The sequence below is a fragment of the Armigeres subalbatus genome, chromosome 2 (genome assembly GCF_024139115.2).
Source record: "Armigeres subalbatus isolate Guangzhou_Male chromosome 2, GZ_Asu_2, whole genome shotgun sequence".
NCBI classification, from domain to species: domain Eukaryota; kingdom Metazoa; phylum Arthropoda; class Insecta; order Diptera; family Culicidae; genus Armigeres; species Armigeres subalbatus.
The window spans coordinates 172,287,719-172,314,719 of NC_085140.1; the positions used below are offsets into that span (position 1 = coordinate 172,287,719).

A 27,001-nucleotide genomic window follows, 5' to 3' on the forward strand; every position below is an offset into this window, starting at 1 on the left:
GCTCGAATTGGGAAAACGCAACGCGATCGAGAATATGGGCGATAATTGGCGCTCGCGTGGTGGAATTCGCGTACGCTGTGCACTTCTCCTCGGAGGACGGCGGAAGAGTGAAAGGAAAAAAGTTCGAAAATGTTATTAAACTTGTTCGGCGCCCGTATCACCGTGCATCATTATCGCCGCGGTGGGTGGATCGATAAATATTCTAACCTCACTTGCTGTGCGAATAATAGGGTGGGCCGACGTGATTTAGTTTTGATTTCCGCAATGTGAGCGAAAATGTGTGCACTTAATTGGAAAAGATTGTATTTGACTAGTGTTTGGATTATGTGATTCTAATTTACTTGAAATTTGCTTTGTAAAACCATTGGTTCAAATCTTCTCTAGCATACACATTTCTTTAAATGATAAAAATATTTTAAATAATTTCAATCGTTTTTGGTTAAAGTAAACTCTAAATTCGAACATAGTTTTTTTTATTTCTTACAACAATTAACTGTATTCCTGTCCTATAATGTCTTCAATTTTTGCTCTATTCTATAATTTCAAATTATTCAAAAACCATGACCCAGACTAGTGAATGCTTTCGTTTCATTAAAAGAAAAAAAAACAAGTAACGACTTCCCTCGGTCAGTCAATGGAAGATTCTCTTATGGCTCAAGTTGTTTACGATTGTGAGAAATAAATCCGAGCCAGTGAAGTACCGTCAAAGCGCAATTGAATGAAAATTGATTTGAAATGATTTCTCCCTAAATTCTACCTCGAGTTGAGGTTAGACCTAGAAGGCGAAAACGAGTGAGACAATTTATTTATATGTGCAGAAATAGAAGAAAATAAAAAGGTCCTAAATATTTCAGCACTCGCGCGAGCAGCTCGCGTATCCATCGTATAGTACTGAGCGAGCACACATAGCCAGAAGTCGGTTGGTTGGCTGGTTGGATCGCCCGCTCAGCTCAGTCAGACGGCCAAATATTAATGAAGCAAAATAAAAATAAACATCAAAACAGCATAATAAAACTCCAACTACGCCCGGAGCAGGAGTCTCGCGGGAGCATTTCTAAATGTGCGAGGTGTGTAGTTCGCACGACCTAGTGCTTGGCGGTAAACAGAAGAGATCGGGGGCAGGATCGCTCGTCGGCCGCATTCACTTTTGGCCGAATCAGCAGCGGGATAGTGCGAATGAAGAAAGTGCATGGTATGTGTTATTTTAGATTCTCATGTGGTGGCGATGTCGTTTGAATACTGTTTGAATATATTTAATATCCATTATTTTCATTTAAATCACTTATAAAAAATATATGTAGACAAATGTTAAAGACAAATGATCAAAAATTAAAATTATTTTCGTTCCTTCTGATAAGAAAATTATTTAAAGCTCTTTAGTGGAATGTCTTCACTTGCCATAAAACGAGTTCGTAGCATCCTATTCAATTCCACCACTTGACAGATACTCAACAGTCAGAGAGTCAGTCAGTCAGTCAGTCAGAGTCAGAGTCAGAGAAAAACAATTTTTCATTTTTTCTTGGTTGAACCATGCATGAAAAATGGTTTTTGAATTAGTTGACCACCTATGATAAGATTTGGACTCTGTCGTGATTGCCTTTAATCTGATTTGAAATATTTGGTAAATCGAAAAAAATTCCCGCACCGTATTTGGCTAAACTTTCCGTTGAAATGTAACTGAAATCCCGTGGCATTTTTTTTCGGTTTAAATTGTCGTAAAGATTTGGCTAATTTTTCCGTGAATTTTTAAATAGATTTTTTATGGAAATCAAATGAATCTTCCGCGGGAAGTTCATCCTAATCTTTACGAGAAATTCTTCCAAATTTCCATGGAAATTCGGATTAGAATTTTTACTATTAATTAATTAAAATTTCCACGAGCTATTCATTCGAATTACCATCAAAACATTTATCGATCTTCCACGAAATTTCCACAGGAAATTTTAATGAGTTTTCCGTGCGAATTCGAATGAATTTGTCGTGGAATTTCCGAAGGAGTTTCCCGTGGAAATTCGAATGAATTCTCGTGGGAATTTGAATGAATTTTCCGTGGAAATTCGAATAAATTTCCTGTGGAAATTCGAATGAATTTCCTGTGGAAATTCGAATGAATTTCCTGTGGAAATTCGAATGAATTTCCTGTGGAAATTCGAATGAATTTCCTGTGGAAATTCGAATGAATTTCCTGTGGAAATTCGAATGAATTTCCTGTGGAAATTCGAATGAATTTCCTGTGGAAATTCGAATGAATTTCCTGTGGAAATTCGAATGAATTTCCTGTGGAAATTCGAATGAATTTCATGTGGAAATTCGAATGAATTTCCTGTGGAAATTCGAATGAATTTCCTGTGGAAATTCGAATGAATTTCCTGTGGAAATTCGAATGAATTTCCTGTGGAAATTCGAATGAATTTCCTGTGGAAATTCAAACGAATTTCCTGTGTAAATTCGAACGAATTTCCTGTGGAAATTCGAACGAATTTCCTGTGGAAATTCGAATAAATTTCCTGTGGAAATCTGAATGAATTTCCTGTGGAAATTCGAATGAATTTCCTGTGGAAATCTGAATGAATTTCCTGTGGAAATTCGAATGAATTTCCTGTGGAAATTCGAATGAATTTCCTGTGGAAATTCGAATGAATTTCCCGTGGAAATTCGAATGAATTTCCCGTGGAAATTCGAATGAATTTCCCGTGGAAATTCGAATGAATTTCCCGTGGAAATTCGAATGAATTTCCCGTGGAAATTCGAATGAATTTCCTGTGGAAATTTGAATGAATTTCCCGTGGAAATTCGAATGAATTTCCCGTGGAAATTCGAATGAATTTCCCCTGGAAATTCGAATGAATTTCCCGTGGAAATTGGAATGAATTTTCCGCTCAAATTCGAATGAATTTCCTGTGGAAATTCGAATGAATCTCCAGTGGAAATTCGGATGAACTTCCCGTGGAATTCGAATGAATGTCCCGTGGAAATTCGAATGAATCTCCCCTGAATATTCGAATGAATTTCCCGTGCAAATTCGAATGAATTTCCCGTGGAAATTCGAATGAATTTCCAGTGGAAATTCGAATGAATTTCCGTGGAAATTCGAATGAATTTCCGTGGAAATTCGAATGAATTTCCGTGGAAATTCGAATGAATTTCCCGTGGAAATTCGAATGAATTTCCCGTGGAAATTCGAATGAATTTCCCGTGGAAATTCGAATGAATTTCCCGTGGAAATTCGAATGAATTTCCCGTGGAAATTCGAATGAACTTCCCGTGGAAATTCGAATGAATTTCCCGTGGAAATTCGAATGAATTTCCGTGGAAATTCGAATGAATTTCCGTGGAAATTCTAATGAATTTCCCGTGGAAATTCGAATGAATTTCCCGTGGAAATTCGAATGAATTTCCTGTGGAAATTCGAATGAATTTCTCGTGGAAATTCGAATGATTTTCCCGTGGAAATTCGAATGAATTTCCCGTGGAAATTCGAATGAATTTCCCGTGAAAATTCGAATGAATTTCCCCTGAGAATTCGAATGAATTTCTACTGAAAATTCGAATGAATTTCTCGTGAAAACTTGGATGAACTTCCCGTGGAAATACGGATGAATTTGGTTTTCTTTGGAAATTCGGTTGATTTTCCAAGAATGTTTGAATAAATTTCGAATGTTTTTCTTGTGCAAATTCGGATGATTTTTACACTAGAAATCTATTCAAATCTCCAACAAACAAATGGTTTTTTGCATTTTAACATTAAGGTTTTTTTACGAAAATGATTTCAAATGTCTTCCTCTTCCATGCTTCCTCTGGAAATTCAATATTTCGACCTTCCACGATAAATTCTTCCGAGTTTCTTTAGAATTTATTTGTGAATTTCCTTCTTCTGAATATTAACAAGAAAGCGTTTCGATTTTCTGCGTAAAGCTCATCCAAAATTTTACTGAAAATGTTTTTCATTTTGTACAGGAAATTTCTCCAAATATCCTCATGAAAATGATATGGAAATGATAATATCATCTTCCAAACTTAGACGTACATGTTCATGATAAAATTAGAGGCGAAAGTATAGAATTGATAGTTGCGTTAGGATACGGCAGGAATGAAGAATGTTTTTATAGAAGTCGATTTGAAAGCGAGCGGAGAGCAATATTTGTGATGGCATATTAGAAATTTAGAGACAGTACTCATCGATAGAAAACGCTTCCGCATGCGATGGCATATGAGCAAATCAAACAACCTTCCTTTTGCCAGTGAAGATATATCAGCTTCCACACTGATATTCTTTCCTCCCCCTTCATACGGGAGTTTGGCAGAAGGAAGTTCATGCGATATGTGCCATCAAAAATATTGCCCTCCGCTCGATTTCAAATCGACATCTATAAAAACATTCTTCATGCCTGCCGTATCCTAACGGAACTATCAATTCTATACTTTCGCTTCTAATTCTATCACAGCGGTTCTCAACCTTTTTCTTGAGAGGTACCCCTTCGAACTTTTGCATGATTTGAGGTACCCCCTCTCGAAAGTAGGCTTCCAATCAGGGATTGAACTTAGCATTTCATTATCATTTAGTATTCAGCCAATAGCTCATTCCAGAGGCGGAATTCCGAAAAGTGTTGTATGGTGGACTTCTAGCGCTGATTCCCCTCTACAACTTTGTCTAAGTGTACATTGCTCTATGTCTAATATTCAGCGCGGGAAACGCTAGTATCATCTTATATACTAAATGATAATAACACTTATTATCATTTAGTATATTGAGTGATCCTAGCGTTTCACGCTGTTAATATTAGATATAGAGCAATGTACCCTTAGACAAAGTTGTAGAGGGGAATCAGCGCTAGAAGTCTGCCATACAACACTTTTCGGGATTCCGCCTCTGGAATGAGCTATTGGCTGAATACTAAATAATAATGAAATGATAAGTTCAATCCCTGCTTCCAATCCTTTTGAAAAGATAATTCCGAGCCCTTTTGAAGGGAAGCTCCTTTAAGCTTTTTAGTCCCTATAGAGTAGGCTTCCGCGCCTCTTTATTAGAGGCTTCCGAGCCTCTTGAAGGCGGTTTTCGAGCCACTTAAAAGGAAGCTTCCGTTGCATCTTGAATAAACGCTTCTGAGCCACTTGATAGTATGCTTCTAAGCCTATTGAAAGAAGAATTCTGCTTTCGAGCCTCTAGAAAGGCTCTTGAAAGGAGGCTTCCGAGCCCCTTGCGAGGAGGCTTCCGAGCCTCTTGAGAGGAGGCTTCCGAGCCTCTTGAGAGGAGGCTTCCGAGCCTCTTGAGAGGAGGCTTCCGAGCCTCTTGAGAGGAGGCTTCCGAGCCTCTTGAGAGGAGGCTTCCGAGCCTCTTGAGAGGAGGCTTCCGAGCCTCTTGAAAGGAGGCTTCCGAGCCTCTTGAGAGGAGGCTTCCTGAGCCTCTTGAGAGGAGGCTTCCAGACCTCTTGAGAGGAGGTTTCGAGCCTCTTGAGAGGAGGTTTCCTGAGCCTCTTGAGAGGAGGCTTCCTGAACCTCTTTAGAGGAGGCTTCCGTGGCTCTTGAGAGGAGGCTTCCAGGCCTCTTGAGAGGAGGCTTCCGAGCCTCTTGAGAGGAGGTTTCCGAGCCTCTTGAGAGGAGGCTTCCGAACCTCTTTAGAGGAGGCTTCCGAGCCTCTTGAGAGGAGGCTTCCGAGCCTCTTGAGAGGAGGCTTCCGCACCTCTTGAGAGGAGGCTTCCGAGCCTCTTGAGAGGAGGCTTCCGAGCCTCTTGAGAGGAGGCTTCCGAGCCTTTTGAGAGGAGGCTTCCGAACCTCTTGAAAGGAGGCTTCCGAACCTCTTGAAAGGAGGTTTCCGAACCTCTTGACAGGAGGCTTCCGAACCTCTTGAAAGGAGCCTTCCGAACCTCTTGAAAGGAGCCTTCCGAACCTCTTGAAAGGAGGCTTCCGAACCTCTTGAAAGGAGGCTTCCAAACCTCTTGAAAGGAGGCTTCCGAGCCTCTTGAAAAAAGGCAGCCTAACCACTTGAAAGGAGGCATCCGAGCTTCTTGAAAGGAAGCCTTCGTGCTGCTTGGAAAAATGCTTCCGAGAGGCGTAAATAGATGCTTCTAATCCTCTTGCAACGAAGTAACCAAGTTTTAGTGAAAAAAAAAATCATTTTTCTCATTCGACGTTTTGTTCGTTTGATGTTTTATTCCGCAGCCCTTCATACATTGTGCTGGTTGTGTCAATTGGGATTTATTGATCGCATTACATATTATGTACAAAATAAATTTTTGAAATAGAAAATACACAATTATCAAAACTTTATCAATGAATTTTGATTGAAATTTTAATATGTCCGCCATTACGCATTTTTGTCCGAGGTACCCCCTAGGGCCAGCGAAGGTACCCCCAGGGGTACATGTACCCCAGGTTGAGAACCGCTGTTCTATCATGAACATGTACGTCTAAGTTTGGAAGATGATATTAGCATTTCCATATCATTGTAAATCTTTTAACTTCACTTAGAAGTATTACACTCAAATCTTTAATTAGTGATCCTCTTAAAGTTCTTTCGAATTTTGATGGGGATTTTTTTTAGTTTTCACAGGAGATTCTTTTGAATTTCCTTCTGAAGTTTTTTCCAATTTTTCATGGGAATTTTTCCTAACACGATGATACTTTTATGCCATGAGAGAGATACTTCCTCCGAAGAATTTCCCTGACCAAACCGGGAGCTGAAACCAGCCAGGTTCAACATGACTTCACTGTGCAGCAAATTACAATTAAGGAATCTTCATCAAACCCTTTTAACTTTATTCTACAAACCCACCGTACGGCCGTATCCCATCGTATTTCTCATACGATGTGTAATTCCGAAGTCGCCGAGTCGCGAGTTATTATTAGTGTCTCGTCGCGTGAAAATTGGCGAAAATATAGCGGTGACAAACAGCAAACAACATATTCATTCGCGTATGCAAATTAAATGCACATGCGAGAGCATCTTCACGCATTACCTATGCCGAAGAAACCCCACGGGGCCCCGCGCGGTGCGTTTGAGTACGTGAGGAACCCAACTTTCCATGAGATTATCGCAGTCATGCTGCTGGTGCATACGACCAGGGTTGAATCAACATCGAAATGGGTGGCTAAAGAATGCGACATTTGATTAATTTGAAGTGCTTGAGTGGTAAGCCAAATGGCAATTCGAAATGGATTAAAAAATTATCTCATACTTTTATGGATTCTTTTCAAATACTTCTTTTTGTGTGTAGTCATAATGTGATTGACATGGAGTGTACATAGTCAAAAATAGCATAGATAAATTAGATATATACCAAGCTGATCATCAAGCAAGAACATTAGACTAGCTAAGAAGATATACTATAAATTTCATTGAGAATATAGTCATCAACTTGTCAGTTTCATGGGTTGTTGTCGTTTCTCCGATAATCATAGCTTGATTCGAAAATACCGTAGAAAAACTGTCCTATTTTAAGATCGAGACATGTTTAAAAAAGTAAACGAGAAAAAAGTCGTAAACTTGGCACTATTGTGCCATCGTCATCGTCGTCATCGGTAGGCACCAAAAACAAACGTGTACCCTTTCACGGGTGAAATATAATTCAGAGAAACGTATGAAGTAGGGATGCTCCATCTTCAGATGCATGGCAGAATAACCAGATGAATGGCAAAGAAAACGGAAACTACTTGAGGAATCGTACTGCCGAGTGGGAATTATAGTTGGCAAAGTAAAAAAAAAGATGAATACCGTCTAACTCGTTTAAATTTTTGGGTCTCGCACATGCGCCTGGGTGTTTGTTTTGACGGCGATCCGTTTGCCGGTGGCAAATCGAGCGAACCAGACATGTCGGTCGTTCGGTATCGAGTAGAGAGGTAGACGGTTAACTGGCGTAGCTCTTGCGTCTTTAATTAATTATATTTTCTTTAAGTCTTCTATAGAACACTCTTATATTGGGGCAACACGGTTGATATTTGGGTTCATTCAAATATCGAATATTAAACTAAATTCTTTAGAGTTTTCCAGGGAATTGCTTTGAATATCCACTAAAACTCGTTTGAACTGTCAATTGAAATTATTTCAATTTTCTTAACAAAGTTATTCGAAATTCCATGGGAAGTTTTATTGAAATGCAATAAAAAATTCACATAGATTTTCACAGGAATTTCTATTTAAAACTCTTTTGAAATTCCTAAAAAAAAATTTGGTACTTTTCACAAATCTGTCAATGCTTGCAAATTTGTGTATTATAATATAAACTCGTTGTTCAAAGCAACATAAGATGAACTGCGCTGTTAGTAAAATAAATCTAAAATGGTCTTCTTGGTAAACGCATGTTGAAGACTTGAAAGTTGAAGGTGGGGGATGCAATATCACTTCTTATTGTATTGTAAGCGCTTTACTGCCCTTCTACGCATAATTGTCCCATGTTCGTTTTTGAAGATTTTAAGTTTTTATCACGGGGCGGTCTGTTCACATGCATATTTTTCGAAAATATAAAAAAATACCGAACTTTAGTCGAAAAATTTGTGAAAACAACATAAAGTTTGTTTGTCCCATTGTTGAATTTCTACGCATATCTGTCTCGCAGAGAATAAATTCATTATTATGGAAGAATCTGTTATATAAACGAGCGATGCTCATAGAAACGGTATTCACTGATCATTTCTTTCAAACCTGTCCGCTGTCAGTGGTGAAAATGACCGGTTTTAAGGATCTTCATTCTAAGTGATAGAACTGTAATCTAACACATTCAACCATGTGGAGAGTAGAATTTTGAAAATAAAGCAAGAGGCAAGGTATGTCGATCATAGTAGTCATTAAAGAAAACGACCACTCAGCGGGACTAATATGCGTAGAAATCTACAAACAAGGGCTATATTAGTTGATTCAAAAGTATTGTCGGGCCGGCACCAAACCGGACCGCGCGATTGAGCACTCGCGCTGCGACGCGAGTCGCGACAATTTGAAATATTTCATTAGTAGTGCGCATCATGCACGCATGGATGTACTATCATGCGCACTAATCAGAAATGAGTTGCGACGTCTGATAACTGCAGATATTTCATTTTATTGAAAACAAATTTTCGATTTTCTGCTATACACGGAATATAAGATTGCTAATGTCGTCACTGTTCGCGTGACTAACATCATCCTAGCTAACATCTAGGTGCCTTCGACCTGGCAGCTAAAGTACCGGTACTACAAGTGTCAAACTGATGTTGGTGATGAAACCAAATATGCACTACAACATGATGTATGAATTATGGCCAGTTGAAGCTTGTTGAAGCTCAATTTGGCAAAATAATTTAAATGACTACAGCGCCACTAGCGTTCTAGTTCTTATGCTTCTACTGCTATATTTATAAGCATAAGTGTCCCGCTAAACTATTTCCATGATTTAGACCGTAAATTATATTCATCAAAATATGAATGATTTCAATAGAATGGAGCTCTCCTATTAGTCTAGTGATGTAAACGCCTTGAATCTTTTACCCGTTAGAAGACAAGAATTGAAAATTCTCCGTTTTATTTTACATACGATTGAGTTGCATTTTTTTGACAGTTCCTGTTTCAACAGTTTCTGTGAGTTTTTCAAAATTTGTGTAAATTTATACCGGCTTGAAAAATTATAGATTAGCGGTGAGACAAATTTTGAACAATGGTGCGCCGATGCTCGCTAGCAAAAATGTCATACAACTTGCGCAGTTGATGCTCCCCGGCACGTTTTTTATGTAGCATCAAATAATTCGTACTTATTTGGAAGATAATTTAATTTTTTTTGCATATTTTCCTGAAATGTATCTATTATGTACTTTTCAGTATCGTTTATCAATCACATTTTAATCACATTTTGTCTTGCATAATATATTGAAATGATCTCTCTTTGCTGAACCATGAGACCTGTCAAAGTAAACATCATCGACCTTCTTATTTTTACCTGGATTTTACTATTAATATGAAAGTTTTTCAATTCTAGCAAATTCTGTGTCGAGCGAAGCGGGCTTGGTAGTCATATGGCTACTGCTTCTGCCTCATACGCAGGAGGTCGTGGGTTCAATCCCAGGTCCGTTCCATTCTCCTACTCTGTATCTTTCTCTTTATTTCTCATGTTCTAGCAATCGCTAGAACTGGAAATGGACTTCCATACCGTTTCCATTACTATTCCTATACCTTCAACTTGAGTATTCTATCAGTAATCTGATAGAATTGGAAATGAACTATAGAGCTCGTTTCCTACATCCAATAAGAAATTCCATCAATTACCTTCTCCTATCTATCACATTGGCAACTCGTTAACCAAGACGGACCTCTGCCTCTCCAACCTAACCCAGAAATTCCAACAAATTCCGCATGAACTCGTGGCAAGTGCAGAGGTATATTCGGCTTGCAGTGGGCGAGTGATTGCATCATCATTTCCTCCCCCTTCCCTATATTGACTTGCATTCTGACGTGGCAGGCGCCAGTGTGACCTAACAAATGAGATCACCAGTACTTGTACATTGAAGATGTGTGCTAATCCCAAGCAAACATCTGTTGGTTCCCTGTGCAAGAACAGCTGATCTGGTCATAATGCAGTAGCAACTACGAGCAGTCAATCAAGCTCAAGCTCAAGCTCTAGCAAATTCTGTGTCGAGCGATGTGGAGCGCGTCTAAGTAGGGTAAAGTGCCCAATAGTGGACCCTCCAGCCATTTTTGCATTATTACAGCATAATGTAAACATTTTGCTATGAAATTCCATATGGAGAACCCAGCTTACAGTTCTATGATTTAATTACATAAATTAGAAATGCTATGAAAAGTAAAATTAAATAATTAATTGATTATGTATCGTAAAGAGGAGATGCAGAACTTGTTATTAAATATCAAGCAGAATTAATATGTTTGTTGAAAATTTCTACTCCTTATGACAGGAAGAGCAAAATTCCGATACTAGGGCATTTTACCCTACTCATAAAGCAGAATATCCGTAGGGGAGAACAGCGCAAAATGCACTCACGGGGCAAAATGCCCAAACTTATAAGTACACTCATTTGCAATTCAATGTTAGTTAGGAGCTGTGCACAAACCACGTAGACCAAATCACGTTTTCTAAGCCCCCTCGTCCCTAGTAGACCTTCGTTAATAACTCCTTAACTCCTCCCCCTCCTTGACGTCTACTTATACTGTACGTAAATAAAAAAAACGTATTTGTTGTACACAATGACGCATTACGGCATAATATGGAGATCAATCACGTGTTAAGTAGTTTAGTTATCCAAATCCGTTTTGGTATAAAAGTATAGCAAAAAAACCCTGATCAATCCACCTAGCGGTGTTTATGCCTTTCTCGAGCAAAAAAAAAAATCTGAAGGGTTATGTACAAGACACGACCGCCCAACGTAAACTACGTAGAACACTTTGGTGCATTGAGGAATGTAGTCATATTTTAAGATAATTCATTCGATTACTTATGTCACTGGTTTAGAACAAAATTACCGTAACTTAAAATATAAAAAATTGTTGGATATTGTATTCAGTTATGACGTCCGAGCCCTCACCGACAGTCTGGGGGTCGGATAACACAATCGTTCAAAAAGGTCATTCAGTTTTATTGTTCTCAGATACATTAAATCTATTCTACAAGCATTCTATGTAGTTGAAACAGTGACCCATTCTCACCCCCATTTGACCCGTTGTCTCCCCAACGACGGTACGATAACTTAAAATTTTAACTTTAAAATCCCAAGTGGTAATAATGCTCTTCGAAATTCTAACTGTTGCATTCGACTTAGAGTAAAATTAGTAGGGATTCAGTTTCATTCCAAATTTTCGACCACTATTCTAGTTTATTTGTAGCAATATATAGGTGGAAATAGTGGAGTATGATTATTAAATAATACTATTCTGAAATAAAAATAACTCAGCGTCACATGGTTATGATATCCCAAGCAGCACACGTTGAGCGAATCTTGTTGCAGTAACCATTAGAGTGATTCAAATTTTGACTTTTTTGCCACTCGATGCTTAAACGATTGCATTTGCCTTTTTAATAATCCTCCTAAATTTTTAGTTGATTTGGATCTAATTTGAGTGAGCACGCGCGGTGAGAAGTTTGTATGAAAATTACTATGAAAACAGTAACTTTCATGGAAAACCGTTCCCCAACGCTTCCCTTTAAGTTCTAAAAACATATGAGTACATCGGCAATACAGGAAATTTTACAAGGAAACAGACCGTCTTTGTTGCCAAACGATTTGATGCTCGCAAGAAAATGTATTAAGGAAATACTGAATCGGGAAATTGATTTAACCCGTAAAAGAATAGCATCAATATCAATAATGAGCATTTTTGTTTTCTTCATAACTTTGCTTCTAAACGAGAAATCGCTTCGCAACAACAACTGCCTTTCAGTTTGAGAAGTATTCTGTGTACTCAATGTGTTGATTATATTTAAATAGTTCATGGGCCACCTCACGGAACGGTCTTTCACATTATGGTCAGTTTTCATAGTAATTTCCATGCAAACTTTAAATGGCGTGTGCAGTCAAATTACATCCAAATTTGATAAAAATTTAGGAGGATTATTAAAATGGCAAATGCAATCGTTTAAGCATCGGGGGGCAAAAAAGTCAAAATTTGAATCACTCTAGTAACCATATTGTGAGAGAATTCGGGCATATATAAGTTACTGTGATCGATGTGCAATATGTTTGTTGCTGGGGGTGTATACTGGTGAGTGCGTGTACCACGATTTAGCGATTTTACGACAGATGCGAGACTATACGCATCGGCCCTGGATCTTGCAAAGATTCTCTGGCTACGGACAAACAGGTGCCTCTGTCCAATGGTAGTCAGAGCATCGAATCATCACTGGTGGAAGAATACGAGCCTTGGACCTTTGGCAGAATCTCCGCTATCTCTTATTTGGAGTGACGAGGAATAGTTGGCAGAGAAAGGATGGTCGCATTGTTGAGTCCGACAAAGAAGCGCGAGTCGATAAAACCCGGTTGCGCCAACTAGAAATCAACAAATACTAGCCATGTACCGTTTTGACTCAAATTACGAACATGACTCATATTCCGAACTTTAGCTTTTAAATGCCCATTTTAACTTTATTCGTGTAATTTTCTCCACAGGAGTTTGAATTCGTTTGTTATCTTGATCCTCAGTGCGGAAAACCAATGACAGTTTTAGTTTTAGGGCGCTAAAACGCCAGTGTTCGGAATATGAGTCATATTCGGGATTTGAGTCAGAACGGTACAAAAAACCAAGCCATTCGGTTGAGATGCGCCAGAGTAGGGAATAGGGTATAGGCGCTGCGGACGGGAATAGGGTATTTGTGCTATTTTATCACAATCTAACTCCCACTATCTGGCAGTGGCATTATGGATAACATATTCGTGCAACCACATTATTAATATACAAAGGATTTTATTTTTACACGATTTTTTTTCGCTCGTGTTTTTTATCGTGTGACTTCAATTTACCACCAAACTCTTCGCAACATGTTTCAAAAAATCCAAGATAAATCAAGGAAAAATCACATGACAATTGATATGCGTTAAACATTTAGGATGAATGGAAAATTGAGAAAATATAAATCGTGTAAAAACAGAATCCAGTGTAATTGCAAGAATCTTAGATCCGGGAACTAGAATGTAATAGTTCTATTGTAACCTATAGCCCGTTTCAATAAAGTATGCGTTCCGAAGCTATAGCCGTATACAATAAGCCCCGCATGATTGTACCCACAGAGTATCTGAAGTGCATTCAAACTTCCTGAATTAAAATTGAAATCTTTTGATTGTGGCGCATATTTAATCATAAAAATATAATTAACAATTTACAGTTTATCATAAAATGGCTTACCATTTTCCTAAGTTATCTTTGAATCGAACATGTTTGTTCATTTGCATTGCGATTATCGCATTATGACATTGCATTGCCGTTGCTAACAATCGATCATCCTATCCTTGCACAAACATGCGCTTGTATGTATATCGCCGACTGTGGACACTGCTCTGGCGCTACTTTTTGTGGCAAACTGGTGCGAAGCACCGCACAAAAAGAAGAGCCTAAAAACCAACTACACTGAACGACGGCCGAATGAGACTCACGTTGCGAAGGGGAAAAAGAGGTGCTGCCAAAATGGTCCAATACCCTATTTTAACGTTGATAATCAAATGTTTCAATATAACTGGAAAATTGGTGGAGAGTTTCCGAGTCGATTGATATATAAATCTCAAAAATCCATCGAAAGATGAATGCGCTATTAACGTTCCAAATCTTACATGATTTCGTGACGGTCTCGGATTTGGAAATTTCATTTGTCACCCTGTATCCGAGTCTTCCCCTTAGACGTAGTTTACGTCAAAAATATGGGTGAGTGTTTTTTAGCGTGTTTTGCGCATACAAATAGTACTTTGGCCATAACTTTTGATCCCATAGTTCAATTTGGCCAATTTTCAATAGCAAACAATGGGGCAGGATTCTCGGTCGAACGGAACTTGTTGCGAGTAATTCGGCCAATGCTAAGTTCCAAAAAGTGCGTCTACAAAATTTTGTACACATACACACATACACACACATACACACACACATACATACATACACACATACATACATACTTGGGGGCAGCAGGGACTTTGTCCAAGGGCTTGACGACCCCTCCCCATGGCCACTGCGAGTTAGACCGGGACCATCGTCCCTAACCCCTAATCCCAAGGCGTCAAGCGACCCGTGCCGAGGGGATGCATGGCCAGGGGGGTGAAATAATAAGCTAGGCCTTTAACGGAGCCTGTGGGGTACCTGGGCACCCTCCACAGTAATTGTCCCTTACCGCGTTATGCTGGGCTCTGGCGTGGTGGACCTCTTTTCCTGAGCAACTCGTGGGACCAAAATGGAAAACCAAGTCAATTCTTCAATTAGTGGTAGTAGTGTAGGCGACAACCCCTTCGCAAGAGGTGGGTTGTTCAGGTCTCCGCCTAGGAGGCCAGAGGCAATAGTCGGCAGCTCAGTGCGCAGCGCCAGCGTGGGTCACTCAACCTTCCTCTCGGCTATAAAAACGCCGGAAGGGGTTATTGACGGCCCATGGCTTGTGAAGGCGATGAACCGCAAACGCGATGGGCTTTCGGCCTTCGAAGTGGCGACGGAACAGCTGGACGCCATCATCGACTTTGCGTCATCGAAGCATAATATCAGCAAGGACCTCAAGAGGAGCTTGCAGAAACTTCGAAAGTCGATGCTGGACGCCAAGCTGGAGAGGGCGGTCGGGACGGCCAAGTGTAAACCCGTGAAATCGGTGGAGTCGAGGTCTACCCAGACTGAGGCCCAAGGATTCGCGGACTCGGGCAAGGTCGAGTCGACCGAAGGCGTGCCAGCTAAGACGGTGGTGCCAAAGTCTACCCAGACTGAGGCTCAAGTATTTGCGGGTACGTCGGGGGTGACTACTCCAACGGAGCAGACACAAAAACGGATGAGCTCCCTGGGGGCCGCTCCAAAACGCGGAGGGTTACTACCCCGAACAAGGGTAGTGGGGCTAAGAAGCTGAACCCCGGTCAGGTACCTCCAAAACCGGGGGAGGAAGGACCTGGAAAGGTCCGTCCACTCAGGCAAGACGGTGGTAAGGGGTTACGGCAGGCTGAAAGTTCTCAGCAGCACCAGACCAGGGAAATAGAGGGGAATGACGCCTCCTGGACCCTGGTCAAGAACAAGAGGAAACCGAAGACGTCAAGGGCCGAAAAGAAGGCCCAGGCGAATGAGGGTAGCAAGAAGTCTAGGGTAGGCGCCAATCGCTCCAGGGGCTATGCCCTAGTCATCACGGCGGACGAGGCTAAGTACTCGGATGTGCACAGCCAAGATATTTAACAAAAAAATGGTTTTCGTACGACCGAGTTGCCGAATAATACGCAATTAATTGTAATCAAGTGTCGGTCTTTCACCGTCATTAGTCGTCTGAGTACACGCGACCGCTTACGTTAAGGCAATCAAACTCATCAAATGCTTTAGCCAAGCAAGCCTTTGGCACAGCAGAGTGCGATTGAATTCGCATTCTATACCGTCCCGCCCAGACAGTTCCTGGGGGGCATGGAGTGCGATCCTCTCGTTTAATAAAACAATGTGCACTCGCTTGGCTGTGGGTATACAATAGTAAAGCACATGTGGAGATTGGACAAATCAAGCATCCGAAAGATATTCAATTTGCAAAAAAGAGAGCTAACCGCGGTGGAGGTTGGTACTCGGATTCTGATGGCTTTTCCGCAAACGTGACCTTTAAGTGGTCTTGTTGTGTAGGGGACTCCCTCCAAGACACGTGGATTCTTTTTCGCAAATTTCATATCAATTTGTCCATTTCGAAACATATGCTGTGCATATGCACAGCCAAGATATTTAACAAAAAAAATACTCGGATGTTTTGAAGGCGATGAGGAGTGACGTCAAGCTCGGTGAACTCGGCGCCGACGTACGTCGAATAAGACGTACCCGGATGGGCGAGATGATACTCGAGCTGAAGCGGGGCGTCTCGCAAAAGGGCGCCGCCTACAAGAAGTTGTCGGAGGAGGTCCTAGGCGAGACGGTCAAGGTGAGGGCACTCACGACGGAGGTGAATCTAAGGGTTAAAGACCTGGACGAGATCACTGAAGTCGAAGAGCTCGTCACGGCACTGCGGCGACAGTGTGAAGTGGAGACGCCCACCGCAGCCGTTCGGCTACGGAAAGGTCCGGCAGGGACGCAGGTAGCATTGGTTCGGCTATCTGCAGCGGACGCCTCCAAGGTAGTCAAGTTAGGGAGCGTCAAGGTGGGATGGTCGGTATGCCCTGTGCGCATATACGAGCAACCCGAAGTTTGCTTCAAGTGCCTGGAACCGGGGCACAAGCAATGGGACTGCAAAGGCCCTGACAGAAGCAATCTCTGCCGACGCTGCGGATTGGAGGGACATAAGGCACAATGCTGCACGAACCCTCCCAATTGTTTGATTTGTTCCAGCAAAGCTGTCAACAGCAAGCACCCCATGGGGGGCTCGATGTGCCCGGCGTTTAAGTGTGCTGCAAAATCAAAGTGCAGGTAAAGCAGCTGGCTTGCTCGGCTTCGCCCGAGTGTTTGGTGTGCGCAGGTTTAGAGGAAACGGCGGAACACGTGTTGTTCGTGTGCTCACGTTTTCGCGCAATGCGTGACCACATGCTTGCCACATGTGGTCTGGACACTACCCCGGACAACCTAGTTCGGAGGATGTGTAAAGACGAAGTTGGCTGGAACGCCGTTTTATCGGCTATCGCCCAAATGGTCTCGGAGCTACACAGAAGGTGGCGCGTGGACTCAAGGATGGCTAGTTCAGGCGCAAATAAGAGGTGGTCCAAGGGATCGGAGTCGGCTTCATGGGTCATACCGGTGGTCATGCTCTGTGGTCGAACTCGATCCTTTTATCGAACAAGTGGCCGCGCGAAGAACAACATGGTATCGTCGCTTTCGCGGCGTCGGTCAACCTGGCGGGTTCCAGCCCGAGGACGGAAAGGGGTCCTCGTCAAGGCTGGGGCAGGCGTAGGCCTCGCGTCGGCAAGTCCCTCTGTGTGCTGGCGAATAGGCCCTATCGCAGAAAGGTCAATTTGGGGTGCACGCGGCATCATCATGCTTGATACCAGTCGTGCAGAGGGAAGCAGGCGCGAAGTCGACCCTGCCCACCTTCCGAGGACATAGGGCGTGGTAAGGCCACCTGGAAAGCCGGCAATGCGCTGGCACGATACCATGGTGTTCTTCTAAAAAAGCGAGTCACGATGTTCGATGCTGCAAGGACACGCAGCTAACCTCGAGGGTGCGTCATGCACTGGCCCCCCTTTGAAGCATTACTTTCTGGTTGTACCGAAGGGACGATGGGCTTGGCGGCAATGGAAACGGTTTAGCTGGTCGGGGATGCAGCCCTGCCTCCCTCATTGGAGGTGGCCCCTAACCCAGCACTTCCTGGTCAACCCAGGATGTCTGTTGAGCAGATTTCCCCTCCATTGTTTAGGAAGAAAAAAAAAACACATGCATACATACACACAAACAGACATAACACTATGGGTCTCCGAGCCTTCTATCAAAAGTTTGGTTTTGGAGTGATCATATAGCCTTTGCGTATACTTAGTATACGAGAAAGGCAAAAAAAATGTTTGCAATTCCTGATCATAATACCTGGTTTACAGTTCGTCTTTGAGTGATAAAACGGCCTACTTTTCCATGCCAACGAAATGGGTGCTTTAATGAACATTATGCAACTCAAATTAAACATTACAAATTCAAACTAAAAAAAAAATCCAACAAAACAAAAATTAATTTGATACAAAATTAAATTTAATCCTCTGATAATTTCCTACTTTGATTAAACTGAACCTGAGTTGCGTGCTCTTGCCTACGCAATGCGGTCGGGTCTGAGCTTGACGACCGATTGGCAAATAGCTTACCCAGCCTTACTTGAGCAGTACAGTTGCTGATGAAGAATATGTAATGTCTAATGTGGACGTGTACAATACACATGTGGAAGTATTGGCTTGAGAAATGGATTGCGAGTGATTTGACTATGCGTCTACGTAGACTCTTTGAATAACACCCGTCCCCCCCTGATCCCGTTCTTTCTTCAACCACCTCGATTTCGTCACCACCGATAGAAACTCGTAGTGGGTGGCTTACATTGATCTCTCTTGAGCCTCTTCCTATCATGTACTTCGTCTTTGACGTGTTGATGACTAGTCCAATCCGTTTGGCTTCGCTTTTCAGTCTGATTTAGGCTTCCTGCATCCTCTCAAAGTTACGTGCCATGATATCAATGTCGTCGGCGAAACCAAATAACTGGACGAACTTCGTGAAAATCGTTCACCCAGAGCGTAGAGCGTTCATCCTTAAATCCCGCCTGTTACTGCCCCACGAACTCTCTTGTAATTCGTGTTAGTCGGTGGCATAAAATTTGGGAGAGCAGCTTGTAGGCGGCGTTCAGCAATGTGATTGCGCGGTAGTTGCTATAATCCAGCTTATCGCCCGTTTTGTAGATTTTCCTGGCGATTCGGAGCCGGAAGTCGCATGTCCTGCGCGCGTGTTCCTAGGTTCATTAACATACCGCTCGATCAAAGCCAAATTTTTTGGTCGTAATGTGGTCAAATGGGTAACCCCGATAAGAATATTTGCATCGCAAAGAGTTTATAAAGGTGTTTAACAAGAGCAACATTTTTCTAATCGAAATTTATGATGGCCATATTGAAAATGAAGAAGCATTTTCAAGACGGTAAAATTTATTGCTGACATTCATGATTATACAATGTTTTCATCGCGTAAAACACATTATTGGTCATTGATTAGCATTAGAGATATGTTGGGGAGAAATATCTATATATTTATGGAAGATTAGGGATATTGCTGTTACAATTATTTTAAATTTAATGCCCAAAACTACATTGTTTTGCGAGCGCGTGGTGTTCAATCTTATTTTTTTCCTAGCTTTCACCATGAAATTGAACGCGCACCTTATTTCGATGGAAGCACTTTGTAAAACAATCCTAAAAATAATATTATTATGTAGTCGTCATCATCATGATTTTCATCAACATTTTATGTTATTATTTTTCTGCAAAGTTTTGTTTCTCTTTTTTAAAAGCAACATTTTTGACAGCTGCCGCAGTCAAATTTCCTTTTTTTGCGGGCGGTTTAAAATGGATATCGAAATACTTTTATAACAGGTTTATAGTGGTTATCTAGAGAGGGCCACTTGGCCATATCTTACACTTATAGTGGTCATCAAAAGGTTGTCGTGTAATATTAGGTTTTATTCTTAGATCTTGTAAATTGATCTTGAAAACCATCCCTAGAGCGGAATAAAACTTGGAATGTTACTTGGGCACCGTTGTCTGCCACATCGCCATTCAGGTGTTCTTCGTTGTGCTGCTGCCACCTTTGGATCATCTCACGCTCGTTTGTAAGAAGGTTCCCGTTTTTGTCCTTACACATATCTGGCTATGGCACGTGGCCCTTACGTGAACGGTTTAACTTCTCATAGAAATTTTGTACGTTATTAGCGCGGTACAGTTGCTCCGTCTCTTCACGGTATCGATCTTCCTGCTGGCGCTTTTTCCTCCGAAAAATCGAGTTTTGTCTGTTCCGCGCCCGTTTGCATCGTGCCTCGTTTGCCCTCGTGCGGTGTTGCAGCAATCTCGCCCATGCTGCATTCTTCTCCTCAACTAACTGCTCACATTCACCGTCATACCAGTCGTTTCTCAGATTCGGGGCACCGTGCGAAGTGCAGCGGTTGCGTTGCTTCCAATGGCGGATCGAATATCTCTCCCGCCGTATTCAAGAGACGCTGCGCCTAGCTGCTCTTCCGTTGGGAGTGCCACTTCCAGCTGCTGCGCGTAGTCTTGGACTGTTCTACCGTCTTGAAGCCGCCCAATGTTTAGCCGCGGCGGACGACTCCAACGCGTGTTGTACACCGTCGAGAGTTTTGAGCGCAGACATGCTGTAACGAGGTAGTGGTCGGATTCAATATTCGCACTGCGGTAAGTGCGTACTTTCGTGATGTGAGAAGAATTTACCGTCGATTAGAAGAACTTGGTCGATTTGATTTTCCGTTACTTGATTGAGTGATTGCAATGTGGCCTTGTGAATATTCTTGCGGGGGAAGAAAGTGCTTCGGACTACCATTCCGCGGGAGGCTGCAATTTTTATGCTTCGTTGGCCGTTGTCGTTCGATACGGTATGCAGACTATCCGGTCCGATGACCGGTCTGTACATTTCCTCCCTTCCTACCTGAGCGTTCATGTCACCGATGACGATTTTGACGTCCCGCAGTGGGAATCCATCGTATGTCTGCTCCAGCTGTGCATAGAACGCTTCTTTCTCGTCGTCACGTCGTCAGGTCTCCCTTCATGTGGGCTGTGCACGTTAATGATGCTGTAGTTGAAGAATCGGCCTTTAATCCTCAGCTTGCACATCCTTGCGTTGATTGGCTGCCACCCAATCACGCTTTGGCGCATCTTTCCTAGCACTATGAAGCCGGTTCCCAGCTCGTTGGTGGTGCCACAGCTTTGGTAGAAAGTAGCCGCTCGATGCCCGCTTTTCCACATTTTCTGTCCTGTCCTGCAGCGCTACGACGTCGAAATTGCGGGGATGTAATTCATCGTGGATTATCCTGTCGAAACCTGCGAAGCCTAGCGACTTGCAGTTCCATGTTTCAAGCTTCCAATCGTGATCCTTTATTCGTCGCCTAGGTCATTGCGGATTGTATCGAGTCGTATTATCTTCTATGTCGTTCGTAATGGATGTTTTTAAAGGCGGCTTATTGGGCCTGTGCAAACCTTCTGTCTCGTCGGAGGGCCGTCGTGTCAGGGCTGTTTAACGTCCCACCCAACATCAGGACTTGGGCTTGTGCGCTTTGAGCGGAGCCTACTTGCGGATACATGCAGCTTTTTATTGAACTTTAACATGTCCATTCATTGATTCAAATTATTATTAGGCCGTTACAAATATTTAATAAACTTTTTTCCTACTGATCTCCGAAAGGTCAAATGGGGGGGGGCATAATAAAAAATAAATATTTAAATGAAAAAAATCAAAAAACTCCTCGGATTTGTTAAAGAATGTTTCGAAAATCTTCAAAATTATCCGAATTTTATTTTGTTGCCCCCTCAAAATATTATTTTTTGGCAAAGAAAAATCCGAAGGGGGGGGGGGAGACAAAATATATTTTGAATATTTGTATCGGCCTTATTATGGAAATCATCATAGAAACAACAAACTCTCTTCACTCAAGCAAATACGAAGTCAGAAAATGCAGTACGGTCCAGTTTTGCGGTTATAGTAAGATTTTGGCAAAACGTATAAAACCTTCTAGGGTGGAGAGTTTTTTCCCCACGCCCCTCCTAAATTCGGCCCTGCACGCTCCTGCAGCCTTTCCCTTAGACTTAATAAAAAAAACAGTTGACTTGATAAAAAAACAGTTGGCCGAATAACTCAATTGGCTGCAATTTGGTCATTTTGGTCATTTCAAAAAGATGGGCATTCGGCCGAATGTGTCGTTTTGCTGATTTAGTCATTTTGCCAAATAAAGCCGAATATTTCATTTGGCAGAAAATGCAGTTTGGCCCAAATGGTTGTTTTGCAGATAGGGCATTTTCGGACCTAATGACTCTTCCTGCCAAACGACTATTTCGGCCAAATGACCTATTCGGTCAAATGTTTTTTTCGGCCAAACGACCATTTCTGACAAATGACATTTTCCACCAAATGAACTGTTAGGGCAAACAACTTCTCGGTCAAATTACACTAGTCAACAGTGTTTCACTTCCTCCAACCATTTTCAGTGGACTTAGTAATGTATTCAATTTGTTTTTAACATGTCCAGCATTTGAGAAAAACCGGTTTTTAATTTACAAAACTACGCATTTTCATTGCAATTTGGTCGTAAAGCTGATATTTTGCTTCTAACTTTGAGAATGAGGTTTGAATAGCATAGAATGAATCTTACATTATCCAAATAAGTTGTTGAATTTTATTTGACACGTTTATTTGTTGTGAAAAACGAAATTTAATTCACAAAAGTACGTATTTTCATAGAAATTTGGTTTATTCCCTCTGTAAAGCTCAATGTCGGTTTTTCGCTTTTAAACTAATATTTGAATTTTATAGAATATACTTTGCAGTATGTATATAAGCTGTTGGATTCTATTTGACACGTACATTCATTGTGAAAAATGGAAATTAATTCACAAAAGTACGAATCATCATTGAACATTATTTTCTCTGCTCTCCAACACTTAACTTCGGCTCCTCACTTTAAGAATAAAGTTAGAATATCATAGAATGGGCCTTATAGAATGCATATGGGTTGTTCAATTTTATTTAGCACAACTCATGTGCATTCTGCAAGGACAATCCTATGGAATTCAAACTTTGATCACAAAGTGAGATTCTGACATTAAGCTTTGTAGTGCAGAGAAACCAAATTTTTATAAAAAGGTGTAGTTTTATCCATTCAATTCCGTTTTTCACAAAAAATGAACGTGCCAAATAAAACCCAACAACCTGTAAACATGCTGCAATGCTCATTCCGTGAAATGCAAACATTATTCTCAAAGTGAGAAGCCGAAATTCTGCTTTGCAGACCAAAGCAACCAAATTTCTATGAAAATATGTACTTTTATGAATTAAATAACCTATTTCGCAACAATTGCAACGTAAAATTCAACAACCCATACGCATTTTGCAAGACCCATTCTGTAAAATTCAAATTTTATTTTCAAAAAGAAAAGCCGAAATTCAGCTTTGCAGAGCCGAGAAACCAAATTTCTATGAAAATACGCACTTTTGTGAATTTAATTCCGTTTTTCACAGCACATGTACGTGTCAAATGAAATACAACAACCCAACCAATAAAATTCTACATGGTCATTTCTATGAAATTTAAACTTCTTTCTCAAAGGGAAAAGCCGAAATTCAACTTTGTGAAGTCGAAAATCAAAACTCCTATGACGTACTTTTGTTAATTAAAACCCGTTTATCTCCAAAACTGGACATGTCAAAGAAAATCTGAATATGTACCTAAATTCAGCGTAAAAAATGTATTGAGTACATTGGAAAAGGGTTGAAGGGAACGGAAATAAAAGTTCAATTTTGTTGGATAGTGTTACCAGTTTGGCTGAATGTTCTATTCGGCTACGTGTCGCGGCCGGCCAAATGTCATTTTCCGTCAAACCATTTTCAACCTAATACCGTTTCAGACAATCGTTTATTTTGGCCTTATGGAATTTGGCTAGATTATTTTCGGCCTAACGTGTTATTCAACCAAGTGACATTCGAATAAATGGGTTTTCGCCAAATGACTTTCGGCCAGAAGACAGGTGCTCGGTAAAAATCGTTTACTCATTAATGAGTACTTTTCCTCTGCTATATCTTTCCCTCTGCTGAAAAATTTACCCATTTTGAGAGAATAAGTGGATATACTCATTTAAATTAATAAATCCACATATTCTTCCAAAATGGATTAGAAAGAGATAGCAGAGAAAAAGTACCCATTAATGAGTAAACGATTTTCACCGGGTAGGGTCATTTGGTCAAAAGGTGTTTATGTCATTTGACCGAAATTATTTTTAGGAAAAAACATATCTAGTCGAAAATTTTATTTAGCCGAAATGGACAAATTTGGCCTAAAAAGTCGTTTAGCAGAAAGACCATTTGGCCGAATATATTATTTGGTCAACCAGGTGAATGTTTTTGACCATAAATATAACCCGTTCAATAATCAGTATTTGGCTATTGGACGAAATGACATTTTCGATCAAACTCTTCCTGTCCTTTCTGTCGAACAACCATTCAACCAAACGACCATTTCTGCTAAACGACGTGCTAGAGAAGAGTGCTTTTTCGGCCAAATTACCACCTCGGTCCGTTGTATAACCGTTTTACTGAAATATTCATTTCGGCCAAATGGAATTCGGCTTGTTGATTTTCGACTTGACGTTTTATTCGGTCAAATAGATTTCCGCCAAATGATTTTCGGCCAAACGACCCTGCCGAATTTCTGAAGAATTTCTTCAAAATTCTGATTTTTCATCGTTGAAATACCGAACAGTTTACCGTAAAAAAAATCACGTTGAAGTTCTGAACAATTTAAGTTAAAATTTCGTAAAATGGGTAAAGTTCATATAAATTTTCAATAGAAATTTCAAAAAATCCCGTGCAAACTACAATGAATTTCCTATGAAAGTTTCTAACAACTTGCCGTTGAAATCCATTTTTTTTGTTGATGTCCACATTTTGAACAATCTCCACTTAAACATTTAAACACAAACATCTCTATTTAAACACAAACAATCTGAAGAATTTTCTGTTTAAATTTCAAAGAATACTCAGCTAGAGCTTTTTGTGGATTTTCTGAACATTTCCATGTAGAAACTTGTAGAAAATTGTAAAAAATGATGAGGAATTTTTCATGTAAATTCCAAAGAATTTCTCACGGAAATACCAAGAATTCTCAAAACTTTAAAGTACTTGCCATGAAAAATCCAAAAAATAATTTTCAAATGCATTTTTTGGAGAAGATCAGCGAATTTTTGGGAGATGCTCATCAGATTTTTTCGACGAAGCTCCAAAGTTTTTTCCGTTGATATTTTGTAAACATCCTGAAAAAATGCAGAAAAAAATCTTTCAGAAACGAACGTAAAAAATCCCCATGCCGATTCATGCCGCCACCGCCGCCGGCTGAAATTCTGACAAACGCTGCCGCCGCCGATTTTCGAACCGGCACACACCTCTAACATAGGTAGGCATCACCAAAATTTGGCGAGCTGGTATAAAAATGAAACAAGGATCTCCGATACTGCTTCGGTTTGCCATTTTGGTGTAGGGGAACTGTTCCGATCTACGGCACCAATTTCGTTGCTTCTTTTTGTCGACATGCGTGCTCACTGCCGGAAAAAATCACAAAAATAATAAATAAACCAAATACTTCTCCAATGCTTTGTTTTTTATGAACATCGGAGCCATGAGCTGAAACCCAAAACCACTTCCCCTACTAAAAAGGCAAGGTGGTTATACAACAAGGCCACAAATCGGCCATCTTGGAAACCACGTGCTTTTTCAGGTGATTTTCCAAGAGCACGAATTGAAAGAACCACAACACCCATAAGGATGAAACATCCGTAGAGATCGTTTTGCCTACTTATGCTAAAACAACTCGACTTTAATTTCAGCATTGCACGAAAATTATTGTGCAAGATTTGAACTTTTGATAATAGGAGTAGAAAACCGTGTGGTGAATTTAAAATTCACCACATGGCTTGATTGTATAATCACCTTAACACTACTAGTCTGAAAAATATGTGAAATGTTTTTCAATTTTCAATAAATTTTCTGGAAAAAATCATCATATATTACATCTAGCCCAAAGACAATTCAATAATCTTGCTTTAATATGTTGTCTGTTTTCTCCATTTTACTTTCAGGTTTTAAGCGGTGAAATACAATCAGGGAATAAGTGTTGTTTGAAAAAAATGTGAAAATATGTTATTTCTCGGTGTTTCAAATAGTTTGCTTTAATGAGTATTATAATGTGTTTAGTTTCAAATTCTGGTTAGTGGTTTTTGAAAAGTTACGAAAGTGTGTCTCACAGCGCTATATCAGTCCTAGTGGTGTGCGGCTACTTTCACCGGGGCAATAGCTCGGTGAAACCCCATCGGTCGCAGTGGCCCCCCAGAATGTGTCCAGTGGTGCCGCGGGGGCCAGCCGAATGTACGGGCTGATCTTTGTGCTGCTTTCTGTAGTGCTCTCGTCGGCGAGCCCCCTGGCGGTGCCATCAGTGGCTCAGTTAAACGAGAATAATCGGAAGCACGGTGAAAAGATTCCGATTCCTGCCGGTCACCATAATCAGCACCAGCAACAGCCATCAGTTTCTCATATCCCGCCATCACAGAATGGTCGTCGAAGGATCGATGCTGCCTCTTCGATGGATCTCGTCCGGTACTGGCCGGGAACTCAACCGGATCTGTACAATATCACACTGAGTGCCATGAAGCAATATATTAAGAATCAGTTGAATATGACAGGGCTCGGAGGAGGTCCCCGGAAGCGATCTCATCACTATTCTGATGCGGATCTCGATTTCTATAAAAAGATTCAAGAATTCAACAATACACAGTCAACGATAGGTTCTAAATCAGTAGCGCAAAGCAATAATAAATCATCTGTATTGAGTGTTGCTCATAGCCCTGATGCCTCACGTCCTGACATGACAATGGACTTATCGGAGCTATCGGAACATGATTTGCAGATAGAAGACCCGATGGCTTCGTTCGAGCATCCCGTGGACCATTCCAACGATCTGGCTGCTGCGGGTGCTACCGCAGGCCGCAAAGAAATCGGATCCACTCCTCACGCCAAGGATTTCAATGTGCTGATGGATGATCCACGGGGATATATTCCTGCGGTTCCTTCCAACTCCCATCGACCAGCGAAAACGACAACGTGGGACTCGGCGTTCGTCAGACACAAAGGTGAGGTTTTGACGTTTATTATTTTAGGCTAGACGGCACCCCAAAACGTCCT

General features: G+C 41.1%; 1 protein-coding gene across 1 annotated transcript; it reads left to right on the forward strand.

The window, feature by feature from the left end:
• Positions 1-602: 602 nt before the first annotated feature.
• LOC134209377 (uncharacterized) lies at positions 603-26,981 on the forward strand. The gene is made up of 2 exons (XM_062685361.1): positions 603-1,192; positions 25,903-26,981. The coding sequence occupies exon 2, from the start codon at positions 26,187-26,189 to the stop codon at positions 26,979-26,981; it is 795 nt and encodes a 264-aa protein (XP_062541345.1). The 5' UTR covers positions 603-1,192; positions 25,903-26,186.
• Positions 26,982-27,001: the final 20 nt, after the last annotated feature.

Bases quoted from the DNA above. Each gene is read 5' to 3' on its own strand.
- LOC134209377 (XM_062685361.1), top strand. From the start codon at position 26,187: ATGTACGGGCTGATCTTTGTGCTGCTTTCTGTAGTGCTCTCGTCGGCG.